At 41.9% G+C, this 18,635-nt stretch overlaps 2 protein-coding genes across 2 annotated transcripts; one reads left to right on the top strand and one right to left on the bottom strand.

Moving 5' to 3' along the window:
• Positions 1-295: 295 nt before the first annotated feature.
• asphd2 (aspartate beta-hydroxylase domain containing 2) lies at positions 296-7,114 on the bottom strand. The gene is made up of 4 exons (XM_061071358.1): positions 7,026-7,114; positions 4,228-5,448; positions 3,619-3,732; positions 296-2,741 (listed from the first exon to the last, which is right to left on the bottom strand). Exons 2-4 carry the CDS (start codon positions 5,090-5,092, stop codon positions 2,611-2,613), a joined length of 1,110 nt encoding a protein of 369 aa, XP_060927341.1. The 5' UTR covers positions 5,093-5,448; positions 7,026-7,114; the 3' UTR covers positions 296-2,610.
• Positions 7,115-10,732: 3,618 nt separating this feature from the next.
• Positions 10,733-18,283, top strand: ggt5a (gamma-glutamyltransferase 5a). The gene is made up of 12 exons (XM_061071879.1): positions 10,733-10,899; positions 11,285-11,412; positions 11,502-11,597; positions 12,885-13,071; positions 13,163-13,323; positions 13,540-13,686; positions 14,356-14,483; positions 15,373-15,557; positions 15,651-15,742; positions 17,316-17,422; positions 17,603-17,713; positions 18,126-18,283. The coding sequence occupies exons 1-12, from the start codon at positions 10,733-10,735 to the stop codon at positions 18,270-18,272; spliced, it is 1,656 nt and encodes a 551-aa protein (XP_060927862.1). The 3' UTR covers positions 18,273-18,283.
• Positions 18,284-18,635: the final 352 nt, after the last annotated feature.

Below are 18,635 nucleotides of genomic sequence, written 5' to 3' on the forward strand. Positions count from 1 at the left end.
ATAACTGCTGCTATAATGAGAAAACAGAGCAGTGACAGCATCGTTGTGTGTCTATGCCTCCCGGTGCCACTGCATCCAAACTGCATCTGTCTGAGAGGAAGCAACACAATTTATTTTGTCCTCTTGCTTTAATGGAAAAGTCTATCGTCGATACCAGAGTAGCAATTCTGCACAAGCGGTATTTTTTTCTTCTGAAAGTGTTCATCGAGCAGAATGCACTAGATTAAGTTCGTACCATCATGTGATGTCCACATCTCTTGTTCTGTGTAAAAGTGACACCTCTGACAACAGCTCGTTAGATAAGATACCATTTATTAAATGTACAGAAATACTGTTCAAAATCCACACAAGACTGTGTTAAAGCACAAATCTTTAACCCTAATGTAAACAATACGGTTGCCCCATCTTATACTGTAAAGCAAATGCTTCGGAATGACAGATTTCATTGTCCTAAGTGGATTTAAAGCACTCTTGATTTCAAATCTACAGTAGTTATGGACAGCTCAATGTGAGTGTCGGTGTCGTCCGATGTTGTAAACAACTTGAAAATGATCACACTTCTGTAAACATTGGAATTGACTCCATGATTATCTTGAATTGCAGTGGACTTGTAAAGATGCTAAAGATGATTTGTCGCTACCTTTCCACACTGTGCACGAACGCCCATGAAGTGCTGTCGAAGAATCCGGGGTTGTGGCTTTAACAATGGGCAACGTGTGGCGCTGCAAAAATGACAGAGTCCTAAAATAAAAAAACGTCACAGAACAACGGAGATAATACTTCATAAACATTTTACAGAATCTACAAATTCAATCTATCAAAATGATCTCATGGTTGGCTCTTTGAGAACGGAGAATGAAAATGCCATCACTTCAGCTGTAAAATCAAGACAACACAATAGTTATAGCATTGAAGACAATCATTTCAAAACATCTCAGACTGTTCAGTCGTTGTTGTTTTCTTTTTAACTCAACCCTATTTACAGAAATACAAACCTGATATCAAATACAAGCAAATTACAAGAGTTTAGTAAATTTACCAAAAACACTTCATATCCAGTGACACAGCACAGGCCGACTCACACAGTTGGACCTAAAAATGTGCTTCTCTAACCATGTCTTGAGAAAGCAGGGCGGACTTTTCCAGAGAGGAGCACAAATAACTACCACACCAGCAGGAGTCGTCGAGACAGAGACGTCTGTAAACATTCATGTCGCGACTGACATTGGACCTCAAATATCAAACCACATGTGGATGAAATCTGTTTGCCTTAATAATGATTAACACAGGAACATGTCATTGGAACAACCGCGACATTCCCATAGATCTATCTGCAGTCGCCAGTTTGGTCAGAAGTTATTAAAATCCCAAACTGTAGCAAAACAAGAACCAAATTCATTGAACGTGTAACGAGTGCTTCCTCAACTTCAGTGTTACTTTTACACAAATACATTATGGAAGCTACAATCACTAAAATATACATTCTGCAAGCAGGCAAAAGTCAAATGTTTGTTGTGGCTCTGTTCTGAAATGAAAATATTCAAACCCACTGACAGTTGTGTCTTTTCCAGACACAAAATGATAAGCTGGAGTGGGACTGGATATGTTGAGTCATGTAAAAAGTTGAATGATCAAATATCTTAGCCCTTGCAGAAATGTATGTGGGTGTATCTAGATAAGTCAGAGTAAAATAATCCATAGCATGTGTTAGATGTTTAGTGTAGTCAAGTCATGTGCTGTTGTGATTTGTGTGTCCTGATGCCTGGGAGGAGGTCAGGACACAGGAAGGCTTGCCCAATGACTGCAGTTCATGTAAAGTGAATAGAGCAGGTTGGCCTTATGGACCTCCTTAACTGTTTTCATCCACTCAGGGTAAAATCCAGAGAACTGTCTACGGAGTTTACCCGTGGTCTCTCTTTCACACATGCACAGCACAGTGGGAGGTCCTCAACGTTCACAACAGCATCAAATCCCCGGTATTACTCACGAGAGCTGGAGCCGGGTAAAGCTAGCAGAGGCAGAAGTGACGTATTAATGCAGCTGCAGAATCACTTGATCGTATTTACGGTACATTCGTCAGTTTTTATCACCACAAACTCTTTTGACATCTTTGACGGTGTCTTCTACGTGTGTCAAATTATTTTTTAAAATGTTTTGCACATCGGATTCTATGGCGGCCAGGCGGATAAAGTCCGTAGGTCATTTCCCACCCCATTTCATGGGAATTGGTTCTGTAGTTTTTGCGTAATCTTGCTAACTAACAAACACCAATGAAAGAAATAACCTCACATGTCTCTGCTATGGTTTTAATACACTCAAGTCAAATGTTTGCGTAAACAATCGTGCACCTGCTCAGGTTTGAAGTACTTTCACGTGTGGCTGTCTTTCAGTATACAGGCAAAAAACATGAACATGATTGATAAAAGAGGCCCAATGTTTTGTCATCTGCTAAGAAGAGCTACGACCGATACTGTATATGTACACAGTGAAAGTGAGAGCTGGTCTGGAGGCAGAGAGAGCAAAAAAAAAAGAAGAGTTGCTCCCCAATCCTACAGACACCTCTCTAAAGGCCATCCGTCTCTCGCTTGGACATGGTTTCTCACTCACACCTTATTTCCCTTCCCTGTCCTCTAAGCGGCCCGGAGTGAAAATGTAGTCCAAGGCTTGTCTCTCAGCAGCGGCCACGTTGGGGTGCCACAGGTCCACCATGAAGACCACCCTGGGGCCGTCCTCTGCACCGCCTGCAAACACACAGAGAAACACAAGAGGAGAATAATCAGAGGTGTCAAGTAACAAAGTACAAATACTTCTTACATTTTCAGGCAAATATCTGTACTTTATACTCCTTACATTTAAAAAATAGCCTTGTTACCCCTATTTAATTTTGGCTTGTTTTCATTCCGGTTTGTCATCGTTCAAAAACACACACAAAAAAGGCAACACGACCTTGTTACGACTTTTACTTCCTCTAGATAGTCAAGTTTGATTATTGGTAGTGTTCAGTCCAAAGGTCTCTTCCAACAATATATGTATTTGCATTGTAATAAAATTTTATAATTTTCAATGGGCATATTTGGAGTTCAAACGAGTAGCCTAGTGCATCCCACATTTTTCAACATAATATTTTAATATAACATTATAGTCATAGTGGCCTTTAGAAAAATGTGTTTTTTGCAGGAGGGGGGGTAGTGCACTATAGGCCCCTGAGACGCGGCTTAAGAGTTTGTCCTTAATAGACATTTTTTTCCCCTTACATTACTTTTATACTTTAAGTAGTTTTGAAACCAGAACTTTTACACTTTTACTTAAGTAAAAAGCTTGAGTTGATACTTCAACTTCTACAAAAGTATTTTGAAACCCTAGTATCTATATTTCTAATTGAGTAATGAATGTGAATACTTTTGACACCTCTGAGAATAATCAAGAACCTTATTTTGTCACTGTTTTGAACAGGAACCCATGTCAAACTCATTTAAAAAAATAAATACATTTTCTTAAGCGATATTGGTTTATATCCTTGTTTGGTCAATCCTCCTTCATGAAATAAGTAAAAACAAATGGGCAGAGTGCAGTTAAAGATTTTACATCCTTTTTTTACATACATTTTACCCTTCTTACCCTCGTGAAAAGCCCGGTGGAGGAAGGAGTCATCAAAAAGCAGACAGCTTCCCTCGGACCAGCACTGTGGCTCTCCACCGACCACGAGCTCACAGGAAGGGGGAACTCTGAGACCTGCCGCAGGAAAAAATAAACAGTCCATCCATGGGTCAGACTAAATACAAGGCATGTTGTGTTGCTATCCAATCACACACATGACACATCCCTCACGAAATGTTCTGCTATTAAAGGTTCAGTGTGTAAGATTTAGGTGAAAAGGATCTATATAAAATAATCCTGTTGAAACCTTACACTAGGGTTTGTCATCGTCACTAAATTCAACACTGAACCTTCAAAGCCTGTATCATCATACTGTGCTGTATTAAAGCATCCTGCTAAATATACTTTCTTCACAACAACAAACTTCAGAGAAGAGAGGCAAATATATCCAAAGGTGCAATGAAAACAATATTTTCATTTAGCTTAAATAGGAAATCTCACTCGTCAGTTTAATCTCTACAGCAGCTGACTCACTGCACCTCGTCTCATTACTGAAATCATCTGCTGTTGTGTTGCATTCACTGCCTCACACATCACGTGGCTGAATCGGTACACACTTCACCCTCTTACCCAGGTGGCAGCGCAGCCTGACATTTGTCGGACCGTAATGCTCGGTGATCAGAGCTCCGGGCGTCAGCACAGAGAAGCAGGCGTTGCCGAACACGTTGTTGGCGATGAAGGTGCGCAGCTGTCCCAGCACCCTCCACGCCCGCGGACACCTCCTCACATTCAGAACCAGAGGGGTGCCTTGGTTGACTAGGTAGTAGGTCCACCACGTCCCGCGGGGGGTGCTGTTGACCTTCCACCCCGGCGGCAGAGAGGAGCCGCTGCGGGCCGGAGGCTGGTGGTAGATGCTCTCAAACTCAGCCAGAAGGGCGGGGAAGCTCTGCTCCAGCAGCTCCACGTCATGCCTCTGTATCTCCCGGGAGAAGAACGGCGCTGACGGCAGGTCGGGCAGGAAGAAGACCTCCGGCCGCTGGATGGTTGGTCTGCTGTTGAGGTAGCGGCCTTGATCGCGGACTCCTTTGTGCACCCTGCCCATGCCGGACCAGGTGTAGCGCTTGGCGTAATCCTGCAGGCTGTGGTAGAGCCTCTGGTTCAGGCTCTCCCCGGCACTGGTGCAGCGGAAACACTCGGACGACTGGCAGAAAGCGAAGCCGTTCTGCTCTTCCAGCAACGATCCCAGTTTCCCTTTGCCCCTGCCACGACAGTCTGTATTCATGAAGCCTCCCACAACGCCTCCGATCCGGCCAGGCCCGGCCAGATACCTCCCACGCAGGGGGCTCGAGCCGTGCTCCCGGCCCACCCTGTAGCAGTACCACATGAACAGCAGCAGCACGCACATGGCTATGGCCAAGGCACAGATCTCACACTCCCTCACAGACTGCATCCCTCCAGCCACCATCTCCCTCACACTCTCCAGCGACCACTCCATCCCGGCTCGCTTCTGGATTGCTGAATCTGACGTGAGGGGGTGACAGAGAGTGCTGATGGAAGCGTTAACACGTCTTTTCTTGATCGCAACCGATAGGGGCCTTAAACTGCACACGGGGCGTTAGTGGGTCTGGTGTCTGGCAGCTCGTATCCCCCCCCACCCGAATGTAAACAGTCTGCTGATTTGATCTGACACACTGGCTCTTCAGTGCTAACATTTCAGCACTCTGCAGTGAGGGATGCCTTCTCCTCGCATGGTGTCTGGCTGGCTGTGCGGTATGTGTGTCTCTGCTCCCTCTCTCTCTCGTTCTCTCAGACGAATGCAGACAGACGCCGCGCCTTGGGGTGATCTGTTCCCTGGAAAACAAGCAGAAGGAGAGGAAGAAGGGGATGAGAGGGGGGAAGAGGACGCTTGTAACTGAGAAGAGTTAAATCAGAAGAGTGCTGAGACTGATCTTAATGCTGGAAAACTGATGTTTGATGTTAATGTGTGTGAAGTGAAGTCACATGCAGGAGCATCTTAACCCTTTTGCTTTGTGTGTCTGTGAAAAGAATCGTTGCTGCTGCTCTGGGTTTTAAGATTAAGATACATTTTATTATCTCACACACAGACACACTCATGTAAGGGGAAATGTAACCTCTGCTTTTAACCCATCTGGTGCAGGACACACAGAGCAGTGGGCAGCCATGTACGGCGCCCGGGGATCAGATGTTGGGGGAGTAAGGTGCCTTGCTCAGGGGCACTAGACAGGGTAGGGAGAATCCTCTTGGATTTCTGGACAGATCAATCCAGGTTCGTCTTTTTGTTGTTTCTCCGTGGAGTCGAACCAGAGACGAACCAGAGACCTTTTCTGCCCATAGTCCACCGCCTCTCCCTGATGTTTGACAGCATCCTGTGTGCAGCTCATCTAGAAACACACCTGCTGGAAGTCACACACACAAACGCACACACACACGTACACACACTTTGGAGACTTGAATGTCAACTCTCCACACACACACCCCTGTGCTGCACTGTGTAAAGCCATGAGTCACGGTCACAGTGCAGCATTTAAAACACATCTCTTCCTCTTGTGTATATTTTTTGGCGCACTCCCCACCCTCACACACGTGCACGCGCACTAAACAGTGCATTGAGTAAACATAAACAGTGTTTCTGCTACCCCCCCACCCCCCCACCCACACTTCATTTAATTGGCATTCATAGGTTTCTCAGCAGGAGCTGCATAAATGGATGAATAGGGTGGGTGGGTGGGTGGTGGTGGGGGGGGGTGGCAGTCTGTGTAATCTGCCTCAGTAACAAAACACACACTGGATTAAAATGGGTGTGTGATTATATAATGGTAATGGACCAGTAAACAAAACGCGAGGAAGTGCAATGCGTCAGCTGTGATCGGTGCGCCCCTCACCAAAGATGGTCGGGAAATCCTGCTCCATTAGACCCCCCCCCCCACAGCGTCAAGACGCCCCCACACTCCCGCTGCATTTCAGAACCATCACACCCAACACACACTAACACACACACCCACACACTTTGGCTTTACTCCTCCAACCCTGCCTCCATGGTATCTGGCCACTGGAGCAGCTGCATCCACGGTGCCACACAAAGTGCTGGTCACACAAATATATGGATGAGCTATAACGCCTTAATAACAACCACGGTAAACAAGCAGCGTGCCACGTTGCCCTGGTGGATGGTTCGGAGCAGAACAGGTTTTGCACTGATCCGGACCTGCTCAACACTCCTGGCTGTGGCCGCCGGAGAGAGGAGGCGCACAGGTGTTTCTCCAGGCGGAGCTGCGCACCACTGCAGTGCACGGAGCACACGGAGGAGATCACTTGCTCACATAGAAGGGAAAACACACAAAAGAAGTCCCGCAGGAACCGACACGCATCGCACTCTGGAGGGGAAAACAACACAAAAGCGGTCCTACCGACGGGTCGCCTCCCGGTCTGCGGTGCACGGCAGCGTCAGAAAGGCTTCACGTTATATTGTTGTAAATAGTCAAGCTCCACCGGAGGAAGACACCCAACGTCAAGAGACCGGAGGATCATGCAACGGTAGTTCCAGTCGCACCCTTTCAAAATAAACGTCCTGGTGAGGCTTTTTTTGCTGAATGATTTCATTGAGCAAAAAAGCCAAAGAAGCGACAGAACTCAAAGCACCTCCCACCTCACACAAGACCAGAGGTGTCAAGTAACGAAGTACAAATACTTTGTTACCTTACTTAAGTAGAAATTTTGGGTATCTATACTTTACTGGAGTATTTATTTTTCAGACGACATTTTACTTCTACTCCTTTCATTTTCACGCAAATATCTGTACTTTCTACTCATTACATTTTACTCCTATTTCCTTTTGGCTTGTTTTCTTATTTTCGTACCTGGGGTTCCCAGGAGACACAGTAGATGTACTGAAGTCCTTCCCAGCTGTGTGCCAGCTATCACTTAAGTTTAATACAGCAAATTCTGCTGAAGTTTGACTTTTTGCACTATTACAATACTTATTGGCAACTAGTTATCATGTCTTCCGCTCCATAATATAACATTATAGTCATTATGGCCTTTAGGAAAAAGTTTTTTTGGAGGAGGGGGGGGTAGTGCACTATAGGCCCCTGAGATGCGGCTTAAGAGTTTGTCCTTAATGGTGAAAAAATTCCCCTTAAATTACTTTTACTTTTATACTTTAAGTAGTTTTGAAACCAGTACTTTTACACTTTTACTTAAGTAAAAAGCTTGAGTTGATACTTCAACTTCTACAGAAGTATTTTTAAACCCTAGTATCTATACTTCTACTTAAGTAATGAATGTGAATACTTTTGACACCTCTGCACAAGACCACAGTGCAACACGTTCAAGTTGGCTGCTCAACAATTTACATTAATAAGGATTATTAATGTAAATTGTAAATTGACTGTTTATAAAGATGGACGATGTTCTTCCTCGCACTATCCAGAAACGAAGCCAAAAATATCCTGGTCATGAACGCTGCCATCTTGTGCATTTGGAGGCATCGTCTGCTCAGTAGCAATCAGGGGATGGAGTTGCCGTAGAGATGTTCCTTTGATGCATAAGCTCAACCTAACGTGAGTCAGTCTCAGCTGTCAATCATAATGTTTCACCTCGTTTTCATAACATTTAATAACTTATTAAAACTAAACTCAACAAAATTTGCACTTGGACATACACTGTTGTGATAAGAACAACCTAAAATGTCCGAAACCGTCTTTCAAAAATGTATTTGTTGTGTACTTTATGACTTCTGACCTATACTGCAGCCAGCCACCAGGTGGTGATCGAGACACTTTGGCTACACTTTTGGGGAGTTGTCATGTCGTCCATCTTTATATGCAGTCTATGGTAAAGCCTTGATGCTGGAATACCTAAATTAAAGTCTTAAGCAGTTCATGGCCATAAATATAGTATAAGTAGCTATAATGTCAACAGAAATTTGCAAAATTTGTGTCTTCAGGATTTTGCAAGAGGCTAGTCTAAAGTGCTATACAGAAATTAAAATACTATCTAGTTATGAATATTATTTCTGACATTATATACCACTAAATCTTAAAACAAATACTTGAATACGTCAACCAAGGCACTGAGCATTTTCACCAATTTCTATTCAAAAAGTCGACAAAATGATTAGTTAATAAAATGACTTGCTGATAATCTGACAATGAAAGTGCAGCACAACCAAAAGCCTAGAGTTTAACACTGAGAGCCAACTGTTGTATACTCATTCTTTTATTTTGAAGGAAATCGTACCTTATATCCGGTACAGCTCTGGTTCTCTTTGGTGGACTTGACTCAGATGGAAGCCTCCCTCTTCCGTGTGTCTCCTGGCTCGCCCATCGACTGTTTATTGCAACTGCAGACAGCAATTCCCATGATGCAGTGCGGCTCTTAGGTTGAGTCCGCAGCGTCACAGAGCAGCAGTTTGATGATGATAGTTTATTACACAATAGGAAAACATGGTCAACACATTTAAACCCAGAAAGTAAAGACTGAAGATTAAATGATAACCATGTCACTAATAATATATAACAATAACAACATAACATAAGATAACATAAGATAACATAACATAAGATAACATAACATAACATAACATAACATAACATAACATAACATAACATAACATAACATAACATAACATAACATAATAATAATAATGACAATAATAACACAATAATAACAATAATAATAATACAAAATGTGTATTCATAATCCAGGAATCTAGCTGCTTGGTTCACTGATATCTAAGGCAGGGGAGAAATCAAATCATAAAAGTAAGTAATTTTATAATTTTAATAACTCGTTCCCGAAGTACCTGAGGACTTTTGTGTATTTACAAAATAAATAATACAAGCTAGGAAGCTAATTTTGAGTGAGTGATTTGAAGCAGTTTCCCCAGCCAGGTTAGTAAAGAAACTAAACTAAAACATGATTAACTTAGTTAGTTGTTGGCACTCACCTGGCACCAAGCTGGGGATACACTGTAACAGTGCCCTAGAGGTGGAGGAAAGTATGTGAATACTCCTTATACCTGTCATCTGTTACCTGAGTAATATACACTCAAATATAGATAGATAGATAGATAGATAGATAGATAGATAGATAGATAGATAGATAGATAGATAGATAGATAGATAGATAGATAGATAGATAGATAGATAGATAGATAGATAGATAGATAGATAGATAGATAGATAGATAGATAGATAGATAGATAGATAGATAGATAGATAGATAGATAGATAGATAGATAGATAGATTACTTACTATTCATCCCAGAAGGGAAATTAAGTCGTCATAGCAGCCGGTATATTTGAATACAATAAAATACAATACAATAGAATAAAATAAAAAATATTGAGGTAGAAAGAATAAAAACAGAAACACAAGATAAATAGGTAGATAAGGTGCAGTGGCAAGATGATGGTAATAGTACTGATGATATGATGGTAATGTTATTGTTACACAGTATACAAAAATAGTACAGTATATATAGTATATAATATAACATAATATATATTTATATATGATAGTAATTATACCAATATAATAGCAGTATATAGTAATAATGGCAGCAGCAACAGTATATATAATAATAATAGTAAATATAATAATAATAATAACATGTACACATGTATAAATATGTGTATATAGACTTATATATACAAAGAATATACAGAGAGTATGATATAATATGGTATGATATATAGTAGAGGTATAAATATAAGTATTTGACTGTACAATAGATAATATAATATACTATGAGTGTAAGAATATGTAGACAGAGTGTGCAAAAGACAATATTATTGTATAAAATGATATATAATATCAATATTGTTTATATTAACACATATCACATATGATGTGAAGTAAGTGTATATGGAGCGGAGTGTTACAGGGTACACAGTGCAAGGAGACAACAACCCTTTGTGCCCCCTCGTCTCCTCCAAGTCCTCCTCTGGAGCTCCGGACCGAGGGCGGAGCCAGACCAGTCCGATGCACACGCCCCTTCTGATGGCACAACCGCACAGTCACTCAGAGGAGTTTTCTTATTCCAGGAGTGATAACCTGTAAAGGTCAGATGGAGCTTTAATGAGCCCCGCAGAGACGTCTGCTACTATCATCCATGGCGAAGTCCAAGGCGAGGCTGTACACCTGGTGCGCGCTGCTGCTGCTCTGCGTGCTCGTCTTAATTGTGTGTCTTGCTGTGTTTGTGAGACGCAAGTGTCCAGCTGGGACCTTCGCACATGCTGCAGTGGCCGCAGACTCTCGGACATGCTCAGAGATTGGACGGTGAGTTTCACTTCTGCTGTGTACTTGGATCATTTGTTCTGCCCAGTGGGTTTACGCACGCTTTACGCACAACAAACACAGCCAAACTTTGCACTTTTTCAAGAACAACCTCACCTACAAATTCAAAGCGTGGTTAGATAAATGTAGCTTTATATATTTTTTGTTTTATATTGTTGTTTTATATTGTTGTTTGTACAAAACAGCGGCATTTGTAAAGTGCCTCACCCACTGGTTTAACATCAGTAGGTGTTAAAACAAGTCCAGTCTCTTAATAACAAGACCAGCCGGTGAATAACTAACATACCTTACCTGGTGTGACAGGTATGTGCAGCAGTAGTAAAATCAGGTAAACATAATGACAGTAATTCAGTGTGAAATCTTTTAGGGACATCCTCCAACGAGGGGGCTCAGCAGTAGATGGCGCCATTGCTGCGCTGCTGTGCACCTCCATCATCAACCCTCAGAGTATGGGCCCTGGAGGGGGGGCCATATTCACTGTGATGGACAGCTCTGGTAACACACACATATGAATGGATCTCTGCAATACAGCAGAGCCAATGATCGCCCTGCTGAGGTGAGGAGTTAATATGTTCTTTTTATAGGTAAAGTGAAAATCATCAACGCCAGAGAGACCGTACCACAGAAGTTTAAACCTGACCTGCTCAAGTCGTGTCCCAAGACCTTCCAGTTGCTGTCAGGTAACACTCCGACCTTTGGACCTTTGGTTTAACTTTCTGATTCCTCTTTTTCGGGAGGCTGTCCTGGTTTTTCTAGTTCAGGCTGTTGTGTTGTTAGTCACTCGGTCACTGGGTCACTCTGCTCCTGCATGCTCACTGAAGGAGGCCACATAAACACTTTTGTTCCTTATGTCAGACTCTTCAGCTTGGTTCACATCAGGAGTGCTGCTGTGTTTATCACACGAAGACACCAAGTTGACAGATTTATGTCGGGTCCAGCCATGAAGATGTTACATGTCCTTTCTTGGACCTGCATATATACATTTGTACATACACGCACAGACTCGCACACACACACACACGCGCGTGCACACAAACACACAAGTGAAAGTGAAATCTTTGTTAATAATAGAACACAATTCGAATAGAACAAAAATCTAATAACCTGTTCCCTTTCACTGAAGCTGGTCCGGCCTTCACTGCGCTCAGCGGTATGATTCAATATCCTTTTTTTAATCTCTTCCATATTTGTTGTAATGTTCTGGATTTCATTCACTTTTATTATTTTTCTTCACTGTAAAGCATCTTCATCATTATATCCTCAGTGCTGAAAGAGGTTATAATATCCTAAGATAAGGTTTATTTACATAGTAGGAGGAATAAGCCAAAATAGAAGACACAAACATACCCATTTTCAAGCATAAACCAACACTTTCTCTTTAGTTTTTTGATGTTACTTTGGAATGTGCCTTGAGAGAATGTCTGTTCTGATCAGAGGCTAATTGAATAAAAGGGAATCGAATTGGAGAAGAGGGAAACTTTTTTTAAATTTCAACTCATTCACATATCATAATTTGTCTCGTAGGGCTTATTAAAGTGTGACATGCCGTCTTGTTTAAATCATATAGTCCATGATCAGACGCCACCACGATCTTGATCCTCCACCAGGATAATATATAAGAGGTCATTGAAAGGCCTCTTAACTTAAAAATATATAAATATTGCATTACATAATGTACAAGAAGCTTATGCATCTGAAATCGGTCGATGTGGAGTTTGGTTTTGTCCAGTGGTTCCCAACTTCATGGTCAGGTCCCCTCCAAAGGTAAATGTGGGGGGTCGTGAGAAAGAGAAAGAGAGAGATCTTAATATGAAATAATAGTTCTGAGATCACATTTCTACCATTGACCTCCGTCCATCCGTCCATACCAATTTATCGATTCTTATTTATTCACATGGAAGGGTTAGACACGGTAACCAACTGCCCTTCTGGAATTATTAAAGTTGTCTGAATCTCTCTCCCTCCAGGTAGCCAGTGGATCGGGGTCCCAGGGGAAATTCGAGGATACGAACAGGCACACAGGCTTTATGGGAAGTTGCCATGGGCAACCCTGTTCCAGCCGACCATCCAACTGGCCAGGGAAGGGTTTCCCATCCCTCAAATCCAAGGTCGATACATCTCACACGTTGATACGAACCAGACCCAGGCACTGCGGTAGGAAACAGCCCCACAGAAACATCACTTATAAACATTTCACCATCCCTGTAGCTGAGTGATGTGTTCTTTCTCCGTGGTTTCCCTATAGGAAGTTATTTTCAGATAAGGACGGGAACTTGCTGAAGACTGGCAACACAGTGAGGTTTGAGAAACTGGCCGACACCTTTGAGATGATTGCAAATCACGGGGCAGACGTCTTCTACACTGGGAGAGTGGCAGAGGATTTAATCCGAGACATACAGGAGGCAGGTATTGTGAGGTTTCATTGTGTTCTCTTTCCTCGCTCTGTCCTCTCTCTGCCTGGCCGTCTGATCTAATTAGAAATGACCAAATCAGTTGAAGCACTGCAGTGGTCCTTCACAGACTGCAGTGTGGGTTGCCTGGATCCATTTAAAATCTCAATTACTCTGAGCTCAGATGCGTTTTCACTCAGCAGAACCATTTGTTTGTGATATTCTCGCTCAGGAGGAACGCTCACGATGCAGGACTTGGCGTCGTACAGAGCTACAGTGACTGATGCGTGGGCTGTTCCTTTGGGAGAGTACCAGATGTACATACCTCCCCCCCCTGCAGGCGGCACCATCCTCAGCCTCATCCTGAACATCCTCAAAGGTCCCTGCTGTAAACAGACTGCAGAGCTGCTGCTCATCTTCACTCTCACATCACATAGCGTGGAAAATATATTCGTGCTTTGAATAGATCCGGCCAAATGAATGCCTTTATGTTGTTGACTTGTTGTAGATAGATAGAATTTGAATCAAAGAATATATGCAAATGTAAACATAAATGCACATCTTTTTGCATTGTTTATTTTTAATATCGGCGCATATTGGCAAACATAAAGGCTAATACTTATTATTTTGATAGTTCACTCCCTCCAGGATTTAGACCACACCGCAGTTCTTCTTTTACTGATGGAATTATTTGTGTTACGTTCTCTCCACATCATCTTCTAACAGTCGAAAACTTTAAGCTGAGTATAACACTTTCAACCAACTATAAAATTGTCTTTAAAAGAATACATTGCAACAATTATAACGTCCCAGCACAACACAGACTGTAACATAGTTCCTATATAGTAATAATGCAAAAACGGACCGCTGTCCATTAAAGTAAATTATTCAAATATTGGGAGACAAAACACATCAAATAATGACATAAACAACATTTATGGTAGTTGAAATGAGTTTCTTTGTTTCATGGTGTCAATGCCAATCTTGGGAGGGGGGATTGTCTCAAGGTGAACAAAACCAAACAAACACAGATTGTTTGTATTTACAGGATATGGCCTGAATTCAGCGTCTCTGACAGGTGAACAGAAGACTCTGGCGTATCACCGCTATGTTGAAGCCTTCAAGTTTGCCAATGGACTGAAGAAACACATCCATCCACAGCTCACATCAGAACAAGTGAGAATCGCAAAATGCTCCAGTGACCAGGGGAGCACATATTTCCACATGTCATTGCTGTACACCATCACCATTTCACTGAAGGAGTTAAGTTTAGTTAAAACTTACGGCCAGAGGTGGAAGAAGTATTTAGATTTTTTTATTGAAGTATTGCTCTAATGTAAAAATCTTGCTGTGAAATGTCTAGTCAGTGAAATGTAGTTGGCTATTTAAGAGTAAATCTCATTGTTTTGCAGATTACTGCAGCTTGAGCTCATTTCAAGTACCTTATATACTGATAGTGGGTTTGCTCAGAACAGGACTGAAAAGGAGAGAAATTAAACTGCAAAGCAACTAACGCTCTCAAATAAATTCTGGCTCTACTCTAGTTAGATATACAATGTCTTCCTCTGCAATAGAGCAGAGCAAATATATACAGCTGCATTAAATGGAAAGATACAAGCAAAGTATTATTATGCCTCGAAATTACACTCACTTGAGCATCACTTGACTAAACACCTTTACTATCCACAGTCCAAGAACTCTTCAGTGTTAAAGTGTGGCTCACACTCAATATGACATGTCAGTCAACATATCAACAGACCTCATGACCACACTGAGCTAACATGCTTGGTTGTAACGCAGACTTTGTTGTTATGGCAACCAAAGAAACTTGTGTGAGGTTGTGTGTCAACTCATGAGGTGGGGAAAGAGTCGAGTCAAAAACTGGTGTCAGTTACATCTATCCATCCATCCATCCATCCATCCATCCATCCATCCATCCATCCATCCATCCATCCATCCATCCATCCATCCATCCATCCATCCATCCATCCATCCATCCATCCATCAATCCATCAATCCTTGAAATTTGTGACACGTGTTTTTAAGTTCACTGCACTCTCCGCAGATGGCGAGGAAATTCACAGAGGACAGTTTTGCCGACAATATACGGAACTTGATCAGCAGCGACAAGACTCACGATCCCCAGTACTACAACATCACCCCCCACCTGGACAGTGTGGGCACCACGCACGTGTCGGTGCTGGCCGAGGACGGATCTGCTGTGTCCGTCACCAGCACCATCAACCACATGTCAGTACCTGCAAAGACAGCAACAAAAGTAGAGGTATGATTTAATATCAGATGTCATAGTTTAATGATTCAGTTTATGTACTTTCTTCGCAGCTTCGGCTCCAAGGTCTTCTCTCCGAGCACCGGAGTCATCCTCAACAACGAGCTGTCCGACTTCTGCGGCCGAGTCGACAATCTCTTTCCTGGTAACCAGATCATTTTCATATTCATTCATGTTCATTGAGTAACTTTCTGTTCTTTGTTAACCAGGATGTCTGAGGATGGAGCACGTTACAGTTGTAAAAAAAACTCTCATTCCTAGGAGTCTTTAATGAGTTATCCAACGAGCAGAATTAATTGAGTTGATTAGATGTTCTGAGCCAGTAAGTGCTGCAGGAGGGGGGGGGGGCTGGTTTACTGTATCTGAGACCTCAGAATGTGCACTACATACTATTCAACGTGTTGTGGGTTGATTTAAAGTAAAAAAATTTCTATCATGTAACTTCTTGACATATTTACTGGTCCTGGAGACCCTGGACACCTTAAACTATTTAAATTGAATGAATTGGGGCACCAATGTTTAACAGCCCCCTTCATGAAACCACACTTAAGTTCAATACAAACTTGGATCTGCACCAAATTACACACACATATAAATATAGGTCCTCTTAAAATGCCTGATCTCTTTCATCAAGGTCCATGAATTATCTTCTGAGGAATCAGTGAAAATGTTTGAAAACACTCAATGTTAAATAAGTTTGCCTTCCTTAACCCTAAATCAATCTATCGGGATGTCTGTGGAGATGTAATCAAGTCCTCCCAATGGTCTGACTAACCCCACTCATGATTAACTTCACAATGTAGATTTCTTTGTCTTTGACTATTTGAGAAACAATGTTACTCAGGAGAGCACATACCTCAAGTCCAGTCCCCCTAAATCCAATCAAGCTGCACCAAAGTTGGCCGTTTTTTCATAAAGATATCTAAATTATTGCTTGAGAAATTGACAAAAATGTAGAAAAACATCTTGCAATGTTAAAGAAAGTGAAAAAAAGGAAAATAACCCTGGATCTGCCCCTATAATAAAATCTGCCTCTTTGTTGGCCCCTACCAAACCCTTCCACCAAGTTTCAATTGAATCGTTCTTTAGTTGTTGCGCAATCCTGCTGAAAATCTGAATGAGCCATGAGGACATAACCTCCTTGGTGGAAGTAATAACTGTTCATAGCTCGTACAACCTGTAAGATTTCTTACTTTGTGTAATAACTATCTTAATGGTTATTTCTATATTTCGTATTATTTGGGGTTTTAATTGATCAGACGAGTAAAGAATAAGAACAGATGATTTGCTACTAACAACAGTGGTGTCTGTGGGGTCTGTGTTCACAACCTGCTTGTTCCTTATATAATGAACCCTAAAATATTCAGCATTTGTTAAACTGTTGAGGTTAAATTAACATGAATTATTAAAAAACACTCAAGTATGCATTGATATTGCCAAACTGGAGAAACCTATTACATATAAAATGTAGTCGTCTCCTTTTGTCATTTGTCGGACATGTTTGATGAACAGTATGAAGCTCAGAGTGAAACATTCGCAACAGTCAGACGTCAGCTGGTGAACAAAGGTCAAGTCACAAAGTGATGGGCTCAAGAAAAGCCTCTCACCCTTTGATTGGAGCCTTTATAATAATTACCCTCTTGTTATCTTCACACTGATGAGTCTGAAATGTGGCCGTCTGTCCTGTCAGTCAAAGCCTTTTTCTTTTGCGTTCACAGGGGATCAGCCTCCCTCCTCCATGTCTCCCGCCGTGCTGAAGTCTCAGTCGAGGACGCTGGTGATTGGAGCGACCGGGGGGAGCATGATAACGACCGGGATCGCCTCGGTACACGTCCATGGGCAATCACACTGAGTGCCATTAAGATAAATTGCTGCAGGCCAATGGCCGTCACTGTTGTCATAGCGAGAGCTGTCCTCTCCAGTAACTTCAGCACGTCCACAATCCATTGTTTAACCATCACTGTTCCATTTGGATAATTAAAATGTATTATTGTCTCTCCTCCAGACGCTCATGAACCACCTTTGGTTTGGAAAGAGCCTGAAGGAGGCCATCGCTGCCCCTGTGGTTTTTATCAACTCAAAAAACACACTGAGGTTTGAATCCAACTTTGACAAGGTACACCAGTCACTGCATTTATCTGATGGTGAAACATAATTACTTATTAACTATTTTTTAAATGTAAATAACATTTTGCACGTTGCTGTCCTGCTCATTATCTGTATATAACGTATTATATTATATTACAATATATTACACAACATGTATCCTCTTATTATGAAAATAAATTAATTTATGTATTTAAATATATATATATATGTGTGTACTTGCATTGCTATAAAATATTCACACCGTATTGTATTATTGAATTTATACAATGCAATATACCTGTTGTCTACTGTGTCATTATTTACATACTCATTTTATTATTCTTTTGCATATATTGCTTTTAGATTGTCTATTTTATTCTGACTATCTGCCGCTGTAACAAGTTTATTTAAGCTGATCTTATCTTATCTTATCCCCACAGAATGTAATCAAGGCTCTTAAAGCTCTGGGACACAATCAAGAGATGTCGAACATCTTCTACAACGTGGTGAACGCTGTGGAGCAGGAGAACGGCTGTATCTGTGCCGTGTCTGATGCCAGGAAACTGGGCCAAGCAGCCGGATACTGAGACAGCGAGTGAGTGACGTCGGATGCGTGGGATGGCCTGAAGGTGGAGGAGACCTTCCTGCTGCCACGAACAGATTGTGTTTGTCCTGCTGGAAAATTATCACATGAGGCGCTGAACAACAGGCGTCTCCAGCTGAACACTCACAGTTACATGTAGCGGTTAAAAACACGTGGCCTCTGATTGTAACTGTTACATGATGGATTTCTCTCTGTGATTGAACCCGACCTCAAGTGCCTCTCGTGTACAGCTTATTTTTACATGTTCTTATATCTCAAGACATTTCTGACATATTTCTGTCGTAAAAATGAATTCAAACACTGATCAATGTTCATTCATTCCATTTCCTGACCTCATACCAGTGAC

Source organism: Limanda limanda, chromosome 5, assembly GCF_963576545.1.
Source record: "Limanda limanda chromosome 5, fLimLim1.1, whole genome shotgun sequence".
Lineage (NCBI taxonomy): Eukaryota > Metazoa > Chordata > Actinopteri > Pleuronectiformes > Pleuronectidae > Limanda > Limanda limanda.